This window comes from Kluyveromyces marxianus, chromosome 2 (genome assembly GCF_001417885.1).
Source record: "Kluyveromyces marxianus DMKU3-1042 DNA, complete genome, chromosome 2".
NCBI classification, from domain to species: domain Eukaryota; kingdom Fungi; phylum Ascomycota; class Saccharomycetes; order Saccharomycetales; family Saccharomycetaceae; genus Kluyveromyces; species Kluyveromyces marxianus.
In genome coordinates, this window is record NC_036026.1 from 1334614 (window position 1) to 1350508 (window position 15895).

General features: G+C 38.9%; 10 protein-coding genes across 10 annotated transcripts; 5 read left to right on the forward strand and 5 right to left on the reverse strand.

Moving 5' to 3' along the window:
• Nucleotides 1-109: 109 nt before the first annotated feature.
• On the reverse strand, nt 110-1159 carry GET3 (guanine nucleotide exchange factor GET3; the record flags this gene model as incomplete). The annotated part of the gene is made up of 1 exon (XM_022818283.1): nt 110-1159. One exon carries the CDS (start codon nt 1157-1159, stop codon nt 110-112), a length of 1050 nt encoding a protein of 349 aa, XP_022674966.1.
• A 531-nt stretch (nt 1160-1690) lies between these two features.
• On the forward strand, nt 1691-2629 carry BUG1 (Bug1p; the record flags this gene model as incomplete). Its single annotated transcript, XM_022818284.1, has 1 exon — nt 1691-2629. The coding sequence occupies one exon, from the start codon at nt 1691-1693 to the stop codon at nt 2627-2629; it is 939 nt and encodes a 312-aa protein (XP_022674967.1).
• Nucleotides 2630-2946: 317 nt separating this feature from the next.
• Nucleotides 2947-3414, reverse strand: MRPS8 (mitochondrial 37S ribosomal protein uS8m MRPS8; the record flags this gene model as incomplete). The annotated part of the gene is made up of 1 exon (XM_022818286.1): nt 2947-3414. One exon carries the CDS (start codon nt 3412-3414, stop codon nt 2947-2949), a length of 468 nt encoding a protein of 155 aa, XP_022674968.1.
• Nucleotides 3415-3952: 538 nt separating this feature from the next.
• On the forward strand, nt 3953-4606 carry AIM36 (Aim36p; the record flags this gene model as incomplete). Its single annotated transcript, XM_022818287.1, has 1 exon — nt 3953-4606. One exon carries the CDS (start codon nt 3953-3955, stop codon nt 4604-4606), a length of 654 nt encoding a protein of 217 aa, XP_022674969.1.
• A 129-nt stretch (nt 4607-4735) lies between these two features.
• SNU23 (U4/U6-U5 snRNP complex subunit SNU23) lies at nt 4736-5299 on the reverse strand (the record flags this gene model as incomplete). The annotated part of the gene is made up of 1 exon (XM_022818288.1): nt 4736-5299. The coding sequence occupies one exon, from the start codon at nt 5297-5299 to the stop codon at nt 4736-4738; it is 564 nt and encodes a 187-aa protein (XP_022674970.1).
• A 227-nt stretch (nt 5300-5526) lies between these two features.
• Nucleotides 5527-6243, forward strand: TPP1 (polynucleotide 3'-phosphatase; the record flags this gene model as incomplete). The annotated part of the gene is made up of 1 exon (XM_022818289.1): nt 5527-6243. One exon carries the CDS (start codon nt 5527-5529, stop codon nt 6241-6243), a length of 717 nt encoding a protein of 238 aa, XP_022674971.1.
• Nucleotides 6244-6293: 50 nt separating this feature from the next.
• On the reverse strand, nt 6294-7568 carry RPN6 (proteasome regulatory particle lid subunit RPN6; the record flags this gene model as incomplete). The annotated part of the gene is made up of 1 exon (XM_022818290.1): nt 6294-7568. One exon carries the CDS (start codon nt 7566-7568, stop codon nt 6294-6296), a length of 1275 nt encoding a protein of 424 aa, XP_022674972.1.
• An 800-nt stretch (nt 7569-8368) lies between these two features.
• On the forward strand, nt 8369-10870 carry PMT1 (dolichyl-phosphate-mannose-protein mannosyltransferase PMT1; the record flags this gene model as incomplete). Its single annotated transcript, XM_022818291.1, has 1 exon — nt 8369-10870. One exon carries the CDS (start codon nt 8369-8371, stop codon nt 10868-10870), a length of 2502 nt encoding a protein of 833 aa, XP_022674973.1.
• Nucleotides 10871-11058: 188 nt separating this feature from the next.
• On the reverse strand, nt 11059-12906 carry KLMA_20658 (uncharacterized protein; the record flags this gene model as incomplete). The annotated part of the gene is made up of 1 exon (XM_022818292.1): nt 11059-12906. One exon carries the CDS (start codon nt 12904-12906, stop codon nt 11059-11061), a length of 1848 nt encoding a protein of 615 aa, XP_022674974.1.
• A 1244-nt stretch (nt 12907-14150) lies between these two features.
• MSC1 (double-strand break repair enhancer MSC1) lies at nt 14151-15605 on the forward strand (the record flags this gene model as incomplete). The annotated part of the gene is made up of 1 exon (XM_022818293.1): nt 14151-15605. The coding sequence occupies one exon, from the start codon at nt 14151-14153 to the stop codon at nt 15603-15605; it is 1455 nt and encodes a 484-aa protein (XP_022674975.1).
• Between the last annotated feature and the right edge of the window lie 290 nt (nt 15606-15895).

Here is a 15895-nt window from a genome sequence, read left to right on the forward strand (position 1 = left end):
ATGGTTTCAAAAATTGGATTTTTGCTCTCATTTATAATTTTGAACTAGATAAAAGTATTTAAAAGCAGAAAATAACGACAAAGATAAGGTTAACTTATCAATTGATGATCTAATCCTGTTGTTCTAGCTGATATATGATTTTGCTGTCGGCAACAGGGTCGTAAGGCTTAACTAGGAATTGCGAGAACTTTTTTAGGTTGTTTAAGCCTCTGATTTCACCAGCGCACAATGGCATTTTAACGATATGGAAGTCCTCGTATAATTCGTCAATTTGATCCAAGTACTTCTTTTGCATCTTCCATCTTGACTTACATCTTCTACAACTATCGCCCTCATCATTCTCGGCAAATAGAAGCTGATTAACAATGATAGAGTTAACATCCATGTCGTAAGAGATCAATTCTTGTACTAATCTTTCCGTTTCGTACAAAGATAAGAACTCACTGATACAAACACACACAAAAGTGGTCATATCTGGGTCAGTGAATTGCTCTTTGATCTTTTCAACGTTGGCCTTCAACTCGTTCATTTTACCAATAACATCGACGTTGTTGGCTCCAGCAAAAGAGTTCAACATTGGTCCCAACTTTGCAGTGATGTCACCAAATTTCTCTAGAAGCTTGGATAATGTAGTTGGTAGTTGTAAAAATCTTAAAGTGTGACCTGTTGGAGCTGTATCGAAAATCACAGTATCGTAACTGTCACCCTCATCTTTTTCTTGGTTTTTAATGTGTTTCATAACTTCCATGAAGGATAAAGCTTCATCGATACCTGGAATTGACCCTGTCAACTCTGATAAAGCGCCACCTTGAAGAAGATCAGAAAATTCCCCGGAACCTCCTTGGCTGTTGGCAACAGCCATGTCATTCATATCTTTTAATGCAGCGGATGGATCAATTTCCATACAAGATAAGTTCGTCATGCCGGTAACTTTTCTGGCGTCCTTACCAAACTTCTCACCGAAAGCATCACTTAAGTTATGTGCAGGATCTGTGGAAATCAAAAGGAATTGTTTGTTTGGTTGAGCCAATGCCATTTGAATGGCAATAGAACAAGATGACGTGGTCTTACCAACACCACCTTTACCTCCAACAAAGATCCATCTATGGGTGGTTGAGGTAATCAAAGATTCCAAACTTGGTTCTACTGTTAAGTCCATTTTTCTCAGGTGTATCGACTTGATTTATATTCGTTCTAATTGAATCAATGCAGAACCCAAATTATATCAATTTTTCTTTTCGCCACTCCACTTCTGTTAAATTCGTAGAATAATTCGTTCTATAAAGAAGGGAACCTTCATCTCATACACATGCAGTAAAGCATAAATCATTATACACGGTGTTGATATATATCACGTGCCCAATATATCTATATAGTTATGAACCTCTCGCAGAACCTCTTTCGACAATGTAGCGTTTCTTGGTTATGGGTTTGAACCGATAACATATCCCTTAGTTATAATCAATAACACTAGCTCAGAATAGCAGGAACCATAATATAAATTTTCATTTGTATTCTCCCTTTTCATGCATTGAACTGTCATTTAACAAGACTGAATCAAAATAGAAAAAGGCTCGTAACCCAAACTTGGTGAGAAGGAAGAGTTGCAGAATTGTTAAGAATAGTAACCTAAGGTGTGTATTTCAGCATCTAAACAGTAATTAGAGCAAATACAACATTGGAGAAAGATATGTCGGAGCTTACACCAGAGGAAGAAAGAGCTAGAAAACTGGAGGAAGCTAAAAAGAGGGTAGAGGAGTTGAAGAAGAAGAATAAGAACAAGAAGAATAAGAAGAAGAAGGAAAAGGCATTGACTGAAGAGAACACTCCAGCCACCACACAAGAGAACACACCAGAGGTCGAGACAACCGAAGAAACCCCTGTGACAGATATTGAACCAAAGGAAGATCAAGAAGCAATTGAAAATGAGAACTCCACTGAAGTTACTGAGTCTGAATCGAAAGATAATGAAGAGCCTGTAGTAGCTGAAGAGGAGAAGACTGTCGAAGTTACTGAGTCTGAATCAAAGGAGAATGAAGAGCCTGTAGTAGCTGAAGAGGAGAAGACTGTCGAAGTTACTGAGTCTGAATCGAAGGAGAATGAAGAACCAGTGGTAGTAGAAGAGAAGAAGGTAGAATCGAAGGCTGAAGAAACGTCTGAAGTCGATGATTTGTTCAATGAAGGAGGTGACTTTTTAGCAACTATCGAGGAGAAGAAAAATGCAGACGAAGTTGAGCAATTACAGGAAGAGGTGTCTAAGCTAAAAGATCAGATTAAAAAACTGAAGTTTATAAATATCGATCAAGAAAGTACCATCGAAGAGCTTCAAGAGCAAATAACCCTCTTAAAGTCCGAGGTTAATGAAAAAGATACACAATTAAAATCTACACAAGAAGAATTAGTTGCCTCTAAGCAGGAAGTTGAAAACTTAAAGCTGCGCAATGTGTCTCAACAGCCTTCAGTGAACTTCTCTTCTTTCAGCAGACATTCATCGGATAGATTCGAGTCTTCTTACTCACAGCCCCAAGTTACAGCTGTTGATCCAGCAATGCTTGAAAAATGGAAGAACTGGAATGTCGATATGACCAATTGGAGATCGATTGGTGTTGGTCCAGTGGTAGAATTTTAATAGTGAATAGAAAATTGCTGTCATACACAAAAGAATACAATTATATATATCAATATGTATATTCAGTAATCCAATCCATAACGACCAGTGCTGAAGAAATAAAGGTGCAAATTCTCGAAACCAATAACAGCTATCTATATACATGAAAATCGGTGCAGAAATAATTCTTGAGGAATGGACTTAAGTGCTTGAGCCGTCGAAATCAAAAAGTTTAAAGATTAGGCTTATATTTCCTAGTCGAGTTATGATGAAACTAACCACAACAAACCCTTCGATTCATGCAGTTGAGAGAAATTGAATGCAGAAGGTATTACTCTTTATCTGATCCTGCACAATAATTCACCACCAAGCTTCTTGGCAATGGCATCATTAATATCCATGATCTCATTCCCACATCTCACAAGGATAAGTTCACCTGGAGCTAAAGGCTTAACCAATCTGACAGAATTACCAGAACATAGCTTCCTCATATCATGTGGATCCAGGTTGATTTTTAAACTTGGTTTTGATATCAATCTGCAACTTGAAATAACTGGTTTGTTCTCTCTGTATTTTAGACCCAACCATAACTTTCTTGTAGATATGTTATCTGGTGTTACCTCCACAGGTGTGATGTCTGGACCTTTAGTAGAACCCCGTTGTAAACTAGACAAGAACCCATTCTTGTACAAATTGTAAGCGAAGTTCAAATGTAGTTTTGTATATGGAATAGCAGTTAATCCAACTCTTGCACGAGAGCAATTTTGTAAATGCGCACACACATTACCCAAGTTAACTAATGACATTGTCGCTGCTATGACACCAGGCCTACACAGATGGGAACAAACTCAACAAAACTCTTACTTCAACCCGTCACTAGTAGATTCGAGTCTTTCAATTGTGCTTCGTTATATGCATTGATTAAAAAAAATTTTGGATGCTAGTTTAAATCAGTACACCACATAGTTAACAACCTAAAGTCTCTATAAAAATACAACCACTATATACAATAACGATGACTTTTTTTCTGTGCACTCTGCCCATTTAACTCTAGCGACTTGTGGCTACTGGATTGATATATGATCAAGATCAATTAAGCCTTGATCAGGATCTTTCTTCTGTTCTTTTTCTTTTAGTGCCTTTTCTCTCTTTTATGTAAAGTCTGTTTTCTTTATATTTCCGAGAAATCCTTTGAAGATCAACACTTCATTAACTTAAAGCTGTTTAATATTCTCCGGTTTAGGTAGTTAAGTGTGGTTGCAGAGAATCATTTAAGTAAGTTCGCAAGGTACATACATACAGTCGAACAGCTAGTTTCTATTCTAATATCTGAAATAACAAGGAATGTTTGCTCGTACGCTCCCAAGATGCTTAAGATCTCCAGTTGCACGTAGAATGCTTTCTACCAACATAGACAAATCAGAAGCTGCACCAAGTTTCAAGACCATTTTCCTTGTGGGTATAGTTGGTACAGCTATTTTTGTGAAGGCTGTGGAATCCTTAGAGCAAAACAAACCAAAAACTACTTTCACACCATCAGAATTTGATACTGTTATGAGTGGCTTGAGAAGAAGAGTGGCTATCTTTGGACAAGAGGACTTAGATTTACATTGTATACGCAGTGGGACACCTTTGAAGAAATTGAAACTGTCTAAGGAGGCTAAAATTATAAGACCATCGGAGGTCGCTGAATTTTACAGAAATAAGAGCGATGACAAGTACTATGCTCTCTTGAACGAGATATACGAAAAGGAAGGTGAATCGTACATGAAACACTTACCAAAAGGTCTAAATGTTGAGATAATAGGCAGATACATGAGAGACAATTGTAAAAAGGGCGATACCGTGTATTTATTAGACTTCCCAGAGAACATCAAGGATGCTATCAAATTTGAAAATGAAGTCTCTGTTATCGATAAGGTGATTGTTCCTAAATCCTCCTCCGATGACGAGGTCTCCCAATACTTTAAAACAGTTAACAAAGTGGACACAGTCTGAATATACAGGTTAGTGACGCTATCGTATCCTTGTTAATAGTTTGTAAATAAAACACACATGCACATATATTTATCCATATATATATATATATATATATATATAATATCAAGACTACTAAGCAAATATATGTCATTTTTTTGTGCTTGTAAACTGTCGGAAACCCATTACATTCTCAATTTCAGAGTTTGTCTTTTGCACTTCTTCATTCCGTTTAGAAGATGCAATTTTCGGTTTCTTTGTTATATTCAACCTACGTGAAGGAAGAGTGTTATTTTTAATAAAAACTGCAACCGACTTATGAAACTGTGATCGTACCTCATTTACTGGAACTAAGTCATTGTCCCTTGTATCTGTCAATAGTGGCTCATTAAATACACTTTCGAATTTAATGGAGTGTGTTTTATGATTCAAATGATTTACAAACTGTAGTGTATCCTTAAATGTTAAATCACAGAGTTCACAATAAAAACCGAATTGCTTCCCCTTTTTATGTTCGCTTAACGCTGCAGACAAAGTCCTTTTGTTCAAATCTCTTTCATTATATTCTAAGAGTTTGTTGAAATTTGTATATCTATCCTTTAATACCTTCAATTGTTCTTCATCCAATGACGATAGATGCGATTTTCTATCAGATGAATTTAAAGATTGGGCAGCGTATTCTTCACGGTCCCATGTCCTTCTGCCGAATGACATATCCGTATTTCAATGTAGTGACTGATAATGTCCTAAACTTTCTATTGTTTTGAGCTCTTAGAAAAAGAGACAGTGATATACTTGTTACGCTTCCGATTTCTTTCTGTTCAATAATAAAATCTATAGCCATTCATTTACTATTCGCAAATACCATGAGTCTCATCGTACAGAGAGAATATAAACAGCAATATTAAATATTATAAGCTGAACAGAAAGGCTTCCACTGGATGTCTCAATCATCTCACAAATTATCAGTGCTTCCACATCTAATAAAATGGATACCAAAGAACCCAACAGCCGTCAAGAAGGTAATTTCCTTTGATCTCGATCACACAATTATAAAGCCTGTTCAAGGAAGGTTTAGCAGAACGTCTGATGACTGGCTATTCATGAAATATGGAGAAATAGATACCTTAGAAAAACTGTCCAATTATTTGAACGCTTCCCCCGACTTGCATTTCGTACTTTTCTCTAACCAAGGTGGAGTTGTTAGCGAACCAAAGACTACAAAGAGTTGCATAAAACATGTAGATAAAATTAATAAGATACTGAAACACATATCGGATATTGATTCTAATCTTTGTGACCGAATTTGGATATATTGTGCTACTAAGAAGCCAGCATCATTGTTTGGTAAGACAAAGTCAACAAAATCATCGAATAAAGTAAACAAGATAACGAAGAACAATACCGATACAGCGACAAAACAGAAAATAATTGACGGGAGAATCATAACCCCCGAATTGTTTGATATTATGAGGAAACCAAATCGTGGAATGTTCGACGAGTTCATTAAAGATGCTGGAGATGGCGCTGATTCCATCAGCGTGTCATTTTATTGCGGTGACGCAGCTGGTAGGCCCAACGACTTTAGTGACAGTGATAAGGCATTTGCAGACACCATTGGTGTACCTTTCAAGTTACCAGAGGAATTCTTTAGGTAGAATTGTTATGTTTTTACACATACGTATATATATGTATATAAATTCGCGTATCAATACAATACAGCAGCTTTCTCAAAGAGTTGCTCTACAACACCGTTTAGTTGGTTGATAAGCTCTAATGACGAATCATATGTAGCATCTTGTTGAGGAGTATCATAGATGTACAACCATCCGTTTCCTTGGTCAAGGACACCATAAAATACTTTATCCAAGATCATTTGTGACAACTTTCCTTCAACTTGTTGAGCATCAAGCCCAATGATTTTAGAGATATGCGATACTTCCACACATTCGAATGGTTCGATGATCTTACATAGGTTAGATTCAAGAAGTGTGTCGTATAATGCGTTGAAATGGGATCTGATGAGTTCATCGCCCATCAATTCTTCCTTATAAGTTGTCATGGCGGTGTTAAACTCCAAAAGAGATCTGTTGTTATATGCCTCTGCAACTGCCTTCATGGCATCAATGCCACGACTCTGGTAGGTTTCCTTTGTATATTTTGCATTTAGTATTGTTTTAACGTCGTCGATTAAATTCAACATAATTTTGGAAAGAAGCATATACTTCAACACCTGACATGCCTTATCAAAAGTGTTTGGCCCTGTCTGGCTATGGAACGCTTCAAACGATTCGAAAAAGTATGAGTACGCAGTTTTATAGTCCTTATCCTCACAATGCAATATACCACTCATGAGATCTAGCTCGGCCATCGTCAAAGTTGGACAGTAGATAGAGTTTGCCGACGTCCTTGCACTCGTTAGCGAGGCCTTCGACTTTGCCATATTTCTGAGCTTGTGGTATACCTTACATTCCAACAAATGAACCTCAAGCAAAGACGTCTTGTCGTCCAACTTCTTGAACTGACGCAACAAGTCGTTGATCAATTGAAGCGATTCGTTGTAGTGTGTTTTTTGGTAGTACAAAGTGGCTAATCTGATCGACAAAGAATGTTTTAAAAAGATTCTCTTCTCCTTAGAGGCAAAGTCTATGGAATCCTGACAGATCTTGATCTGGGTATCTAACGAATCTGGAATCATATCGAAATCGTCAAGCAATGCCCTTAGAACCTTGGCAATCTTCGATTTCGCCAATTTCATCATCATATCACGCGAACGAGGCACAAGATCGGCAAGTTTCTGCGATTGGCCAGTTGTCCCATATATAGTACCCAATTCCAAAATGGCCTGCTCCTTCTCTTGCGCTTCCTTCGTGTTAACTGGCCCATCTGCAGCACTCTCTGTTGCTAATAGCGCCAAAAACTGGGCTTCCGCCTTTTCATAGTCCTTCTTGGCCAAATACTTCCTTCCTTCTTCCAATGTCATACTGAAACGGTAGCTAGTATAAATAAGATTAGTTTCCCCCTTTCCAATGCTTTATCCTGCAACAGACTGGTTTCTAAAGATTCCCTCTAGTGTTCTCTTTTCTCTGTTCTACTTCTATGTGGTGTTTTGCCACCTTATATTACATTATATATTATTATTATTATTATATTGTAATATTACAATTCGTGAAATTCCATATCATAAAGTACCACTGCAGAGAGTGAGCGAGCACTTAACATATACATGTAAAAAAAAGGTCAAAACAAAAACTGAAAACTTCCGTGCACGTGACATACAAATAGATCATCACTATACACGGGTACAAATCACCTGTTTGTGTGGTGTGCGGATTGCAAGCTGCTGGCTGATTCGTATGACACGATCATAAATCTTCTTTTCTGGGTATCACGTGAATCCCACCCACACCAAAAAAAAAAAAAAAAAAAGTTCCAAAAATTTACGTATGGCGCGTCCGTCGCTCTGGTGCTTCCTATAATTATAGCACATACATTCGATCGATCTTCAACATTGTTTTTATTTTTTTATATATACATGTTTCGGGGAAAACCATGGATAGATTTTGAAATATTACATTATATGTACGTGTTCGCAACGAAAACAGACAAAGCGAGAGTTGAAAAGCTGGCATCAATTTGTAGCTCTAACTTAGAATCTTACTGTATTGCTTAACTGAGTTTTCAATCCAGAGGATCAAGAGTGATTGATTGGTTGGTTGTTGAGTTTTTTTGTGAGCTTGTGACTATTATCCATTGTGTGGAAAATAGCGTAAACAGCACAAAATGAGCAAGACTAAGACAATTGAGAAGGATTCGGAGGCCGAGAAGCCTCAATGTGTTCTAGATGCCAATAGTGTGGGGGAGATTGAGGTCGAGAAAGGTCCATTAAGACCCTATTTGGTGAGTGAACCTCCAAAAAACCTAAAAAATCTTCGTACCATCACTTCTGGTAAAGAACGTTTGGCAGTGATTGTTTTGGCTTTCATTTCCACTGCAGTTAGACTATGGGGGCTATCAAACCCAGACTCCGTGGTGTTTGACGAAGTTCACTTTGGTAAGTTCGCTGCTAAGTACATCAAGGGTATTTTCTTCACTGATGTGCATCCTCCTTTGGCCAAAATGCTTTTCGCTGGTGTCGGTTCGTTAGCCGGGTTCACGGGTGACTTCGAGTTTGATGACATTGGATTGGCCTTCCCTGAAACTACCCCATACTATGCTATGAGACTTTTCTCGGCCACTTTGGGTCTAGCCACTGTTTTGTTGATGTACTTCACTTTACGCTCTTCAGGTGTTAGAATTTCTATTGCATTTATCGCTGCGCTCATGTTCGCTGTCGAAAATTCTTTCGTGACCATCTCTAGATACATTCTTTTGGATGCCCCATTGATTTTCTTCATCGCAGCTGCCGCATACTCTTACAAAAGATACGAAATCTACCCTACCGAATCGTTCAATTCCTACAAAGCATTGTTGGCAACTGGTGTCTCATTGGGTTTGGCCGTCTCTTCCAAATGGGTTGGTCTATTCACAATTGGCTGGATTGGTGCCTTGTCCGTTCTTAAACTTTGGTTTGATATCGGTGACTTGAAGAAACCAGTTCAAAAGACTCTGAGACATAGCGTCATTAAGGCAATTTTATTGCTAGTGACCCCAGCTGTCTTGTACATGATATTCTTCCAAATTCATTTCAAAAGTTTGATCTTCAACAGTGATGGTGCTGGATTCTTCTCTTCTGCCTTTAGAAGCACTTTGATTGGTAACACAATTCCAAGTGACATTCCAGCCGATGTTGGTATTGGCTCTACTGTATCTATCCGTCACACTGGTACCATGGGTGGATATTTGCATTCTCACAAGCACATGTACGAAACTGGTTCTAAGCAACAACAAATTACACTATATTCTCATTTGGACTCCAACAATGATTGGGTTATCGAATTATACGACAAGCCAGAAGTCATTCCAGACACTTTCGAAGGCTTGAAAGATGGAACAAAAATCAGATTGAGACACAAATTGACCGACCGTAGATTACATTCACACGACCACAAACCACCTGTGTCCGAATCCTCTGATTGGCAAAAGGAAGTGTCTGCATACGGTGCAGAAAACTTTACCGGCGATGCTAACGATGACTGGATTGTTGAAATCGATAAGGATGCTTCGGCAAAGGGCGAAGCCCAAGAATATGTCAAGGCTTTGGAAACCAAATTCAGATTGAGACATGCTATGACTGGTTGTTTGCTATTCTCCCATGAAGTTAAATTGCCAAGCTGGGCTTATGATCAACAAGAAGTCACCTGCGCTTCTTCTGGTATTCCAGAATTAACCTTGTGGTACATTGAAAGTAACGAAAACCCATTACTACCTGAAGATGCTAGAAGAGTATCCTACAAGACTCCTTCGTTCTTGGAGAAATTCATTGAATCTCATCAAAGAATGTGGCACATCAATAAGAATCTAAAGGACCATCACATTTACCAATCCGATCCTTCTTCATGGCCATTTTTGCTACGTGGTATCTCATACTGGGCTCAAGACCACAAACAAATCTACCTTCTAGGTAATGCTGTCTTATGGTACGGTGCTACTGCGTTTGTTGGTATTTTTGTTTTGATAATCGTCGCAGAATTATTTGCTTGGCAACTCGGAAAGCCAATTCTACAAGACAAGGATGTGTTAAATTTCCATATTCAGGCAGGCCACTATTTGCTAGGTTGGCTATTGCATTACGCTCCTTCCTTTTTGATGGGCAGACAACTATTCTTGCACCATTATCTACCTGCTTATTACTTTGGTATTCTAGCTTTCGCCCATGCTCTCGAAATTATTGTCGCATACGTCTTTAGATCCAAGAAGCCTGTTGGTTACGGTATTGTGTTGTCAATTCTTGCAGCTACTACTGCTTTCTTCTGTTTCTACAAACCACTAATTTATGGTACCCCATGGACCAAAGACCTATGTTTGAAGAGTCAAAAGCTTGGAAGTAACTGGGATTACAACTGTCACGCATTCTTTGAAAATTACGAAGACTATAAAAGTTTGGCTACCAAAGTCTCAAACAATGGCGTTTTACCATCAAAAACTGCAGTCGCAGATGCTGATGGCGATCCAACTGCGAAGCCACAACACGAGGAGCCTAAGTATGACATTGATGAAATCTTAAAAGACGAAAAACCTAAAAGATTTGTGGACGAAAACGGGAGGGAATTATCCGAAGAAGAAGTTAAGTCAGCCCTCGCAAACGGTGGTGCCATTCAATCTGTAGAAGAACACTTTGTGTAAAGTTAGAGAATGGTTTAGCATCGTAAATACCCATTTAAATCATTATTATCTTCACTCGTCATAGACGTTTTTAAGTTAAGCTATACATATAAACTCATAAGCAAAGAGCTTTCAGAGATGATCTAGTTCGTAGAATTTTGTTAGTCTATATTAATAACAGATCTATAAATTGTTATTCTATTGCAAATCTAATCCTCTATTGTGAATGTCGCGTGATGTCTAACTTTCTTATTTCTGTATCCTATAAACAAAGTTAGTAAGGATAACGAGACAGCAAAAGCACCCCACAACTGAGTTACATGGAATGTGTGAATATAGCAACGTACACCTTTGATGCATGAATTTTGGTCAGGATCCATATGAGCAGCAAGATCTTTTGCCAATACAGAACTTAATGCTTTGACTGAGATGATACCGCCCGCAGTACTCAACCCCCATATGGTACTGAACCCGTCAGTCCCAAATGAATCTGCAATTATAGCAGGAAAAGTGCCGAAGGTCATTCCAAAAGAAAATCCGAATAATATGGACGAGAAAGAGATATTGTGCAAATTGCTTACTGTAGTAGATGTGTTTGGGTTTAAGGAAATAAGTTTTCTGGACGCTAAGATACTTAACCCAGCAGATAAAGCGATGACCCACAAACGCTGAGCCTTAAACTTCTTCACTAGCACATCTGAAATCGGTCCAGAGACCAATCTACCGCAGAATGACATAATCGAAATCAATGACACTTGAAGGGATTGGAATTCTCCTTGATTATATTTCTGCGGATCATCACTCGATTGGATCTGTGTATTCACTACGAAACCAACAGCAAATATGTACATCTGCCCAATACCTTGTAGAGTGGCTAATGTCAACAGATAAGCAAAGAATCTTGGTTTCAATAGCGTTTTAAGCACTGGATGCGATTTCCAAATACTGACCGAAGGAGATTGATTGACAGAGACATTTAGTTCCTTGCTTGAATTAGTTTGTACACCTGCTTGGGTTGTCGCGGTACTGGTTTCTACTACAACACTAGTATCTGCCAATAGACAAGAGTTCTGATTTGGTTCCTCGATTAATGATGGTCTTCTTTCGTTGTTTGTTACGTCAATTGTGAAACTAGTTTTTCTTGGCACGTTTGGTCTAATGTGATGGGGTAGCAAAGCACTATCACTAGGTCTGGCTTTACCAATACCCCAAAATTGTAAAGAGCCCACCAAATCTTTGGTCCAAGACGAAACTGAATCACTTCTTTTCCACGAGGATAGGGATGAAGTTGAAGGAGTTGATGCCGTTAGAGTAAAGCTCTTATAGTTATTGCTACTGGAAGATACTGAGTTGCGCTTTCCATTCAACACATCGATAGGCTTCGAATGGTAACTCTCTTCTTGGATAGCGGAAAAGTCATCATCCTGTGGCACAGGTGGTGCTTCAATAACCTCTACTATAGTGTTTTTGGTATCAGGTTCCAATGGTGATAATATTCTTAACGTGAAGCACCCTACAATGGCCGTCGACGTGCATACAATGGTTAAGAAGAGGAAAACGGACTGCATATCGTTACCAAATACATGCGAACAAAATGCAGAGAATACTAGTCCCGAGAGAGCATATTGGGATATAGGGAATGCACCGGCTGCACCCCTGTGGTTTGGGAAATTTGCCGTACAACACTTCATTGCTGCGTAAAAAGAGCATATGGAACCAAAACCAACCATGACTAATGCCGCACAAATGAGAAATACATTTCCATATTCATGACTGTAGCAGAAATACAAAGTCGAATATGCCATGAAAGTAAGCGCTGCTCCTACACCACTCGCCAAAGCAGGCGAATGATCAATAATCAAACCTGCCAAGAACCCCATTGCACTCATCCCAACAGACATCGCCAACGAAAAATCGCTCGACCTTTCAATGTTTAGGTGACATCTTTTCAACAATTGAGGAGCATAGAAACTGTACAGATATGGCGTCCCTGCCCCTAAAGCAACAACATTAGCTCCAATGAAAATGGCTGCCAATTCGTATTTTCTCGAGCTCATCGTGTAATATTCAGATTTGCTCTATTAACCCACGTCCAAGACAATACCAATCGAGCTACTATGTTGCTTTCACACTACCCATACGATCGAAGCTTTCACTTGGTTTGTTTTCAGCAAGATTAATCGTTAAATATCGCCTTAAGATCTTTCTTTCCTCTTTCTACTGCCTTGTTGCATATATATATATATATATATATAGATATGCTACTAATTTAATTTCGGGTTTAAAATTCGTAAACAAACCGAGGCGATAAAGCTTTGAATTGATAAGAAAAACATGGGGTAATCCGGAACCGTTGGCATGGAAAGGTTATGCAAGCCAAGACAGGAAAGTACAATGTGTTTTCTAAGCTGTCCGAATTAACAATTTACTGTGGGCAAGCAAGACGTAGGTTTGTGCTCCCTGTCAATACCGTGAATTGCCGCATACACATGCAAAACACACACGCACATTTATATATAAATATATAGAAAGCATGTGCATTTAGATGTGTCATAGAAGTAAGTAATATTGTAAAATTAGCAGTTCCAAGCACGAGCCCCGGAAATGGGCCTCCGTCGAATATGATGCTAATATCATTGCCGGTTCAGTCCCAGGAGTTGTTAGCTAGTAGCTGGTAGCTAATAACGCTCCTATTATACAACTATATTACAAAAAAATAGTCAGTAAAAGGAAAGCTCCAACTGATCCCCGTCCACAGACCCAACATAGAGAGGCCTGTGAATGTATTAGAGCTCGTTTCTGAATAATAGAAGCTTACCTACCCATCGATTGTCCTTACGGAAGAGTTTTGTCCTCAATTGCCTGTAGGTATAGCTTCCACTGTCATTAGCAAAGAGCAAAAGATGTTTCTTTTATATTAGCAAAAAGACGTCAACCGCACGCAAATTAAGGGTGCAGACATCGACGGGCAGCAGGGAAGACTACGAATACTAATTGTTGTGGTCCAGCGTGGATGTTGCTCAGCACTGATTGCCGATGTATAGCTATCCCTATTATTCTAGGGTTCTACTCTGACAGCTCTAGACCTTAATGGCAAAAGTTGCTTGATGCCACAGGACTTCAAACAAGAATAAGGTAGTATATATATATATATACAGACACTGCGTGATTAAAACATTTCCCGAGAAGATTGCCATTGGTTAAGTTTCTAAACAGAAGTTAGACTTTGAATTTGTTCCATACTAACTAAGAAAGTACTTACTTCATTTGAGTAACGACTGCGTTTTAACAAGCAAGAGCAATGAAGTTTAGTAGTGCCTTGATATATTCTGCTACTGTCTGTCAGGTAGTTTTTAGTAAGAACGTTTTTGATAACTGGTCTAGTGATGATATTTACCAGTACTTAAAGGATAGTGGAGACACTGCTAAGAAGGACGTGGGGAAGTCACTAGATGAATTGAAGTCTTATGCGAGCCAAAAATGGTCCGCAGATGCTCAACCAAAGCCTTGGTGGAAGGTTTGGCCTGATGAGAAAAAGGATGACTGGTGGAACTTCAACACAGAACCTTCAACTTCTGAATCTATTTCGAACTGGTTATTCGACACCTGGTCCGAGTCTGATTTGAGGAAAGTGTTGAAGAATGCCGGAATCCATTACGAACCGGACACTCCATATGAGAAGTTGAAGGACACAGCCAAGACAAATTTCGACAGAATCTCTAAAAAAGTCGGCAGCTCTGGATACTACCCAACCGAGTCCTACTTTAAGCAATGGGACGAATCCGACTTGAAAGCTTGGTTAGACAAGAATGGTATTTCTTACGACCATAAAAAGGCTAAGAAGGATGATTTGTTGGCGCTTGTGAGAAAGAACATCTACAAGGCCTCTCAAGTTTACAATGAGGAGAGGTTAAGTACTTTGGAATCGTTGGATTTGGCAAAGAAACAACTGTTTGACAAAACGAACAAATTGAAGAGTGATGTTTTCGATTCTTGGTCTACGGATGATATCAAGAATTGGTTGGAGTCACACAAGATTAACATTAAAGAAAGTGCTAAAAGCAACCGCGAGCAATTAATTGCAACCGCTAATAAGCACATCAATTTGCTTGAAGATGACATTAAGTGGTATACCGACTACTCAAAGTCCAAGGCATCTGCTTTGTTGACTAAGAGCACTGATTCAGTCAACTCGGTTTGGGAATCTTTAAAGAACAAGGTATATGGGGCTTATTATGACGACAATGTCATCAACGATACATTCTTGGTCGGCGTGCAGAATTGGCCAAAGAGGAGATTGCAAAACTTTTTGGATGCTCGTGGTGTGAAGTACCACATTCTCTCCACGAAGTCCGAGCTCTTGAGGTTGGTGTACGAAAATCGTAACAAGCCATTGAAAAAGTGGGAAAACGCTTTGGATGACGCCAAACACTGGTGGAACAAACAGACAATTGTCAACAAAGCAAAGAGTACTAGCAGTGGTATTCTGAATAAGGTTTCTGACTACGAAAACTCTGCTGTAAATGGTCTCCACCGCTCCTTTGAATCTATGTCCAATAGTGACTTGGTGGAGTACCTAAAAAGCTTCTCTACAAAACCCTCAGAATTAAGCAAGCTAGATAAAGATCAGTTGGTCCAAAAGGCTAAGGACAACACACAATGGTTCTTTGGAGTTGCTGAAAAGCCTTGGTACCAAAAAGCGGCTGATAACACTGTCAACTTTGCTAAACGTGCCTACGCATATGTCAGGCCATGAACACACTTACACTCTTCCTTTATTTACTCTTTAGACCTAACAATCGAACGAAACTTTTAAAAAAAAAAGCCCAACAATCGAATGAATTGCCAAGACTAGAGACTGGTTTACCACTTAAGGAGAACTTCGTTATAGGTTTCCCCTGACGAACACCTCACTTAGTAAGTAGTGATGATTTACTTAACGTATGTTTTCTATGTATTATGTATATGACACACCAAACTCTGTCGAAGTCTTTTAGAACAGATCTTATTCAAAACTGACGTTAAAAAAAACTCAAAAATTGGAAG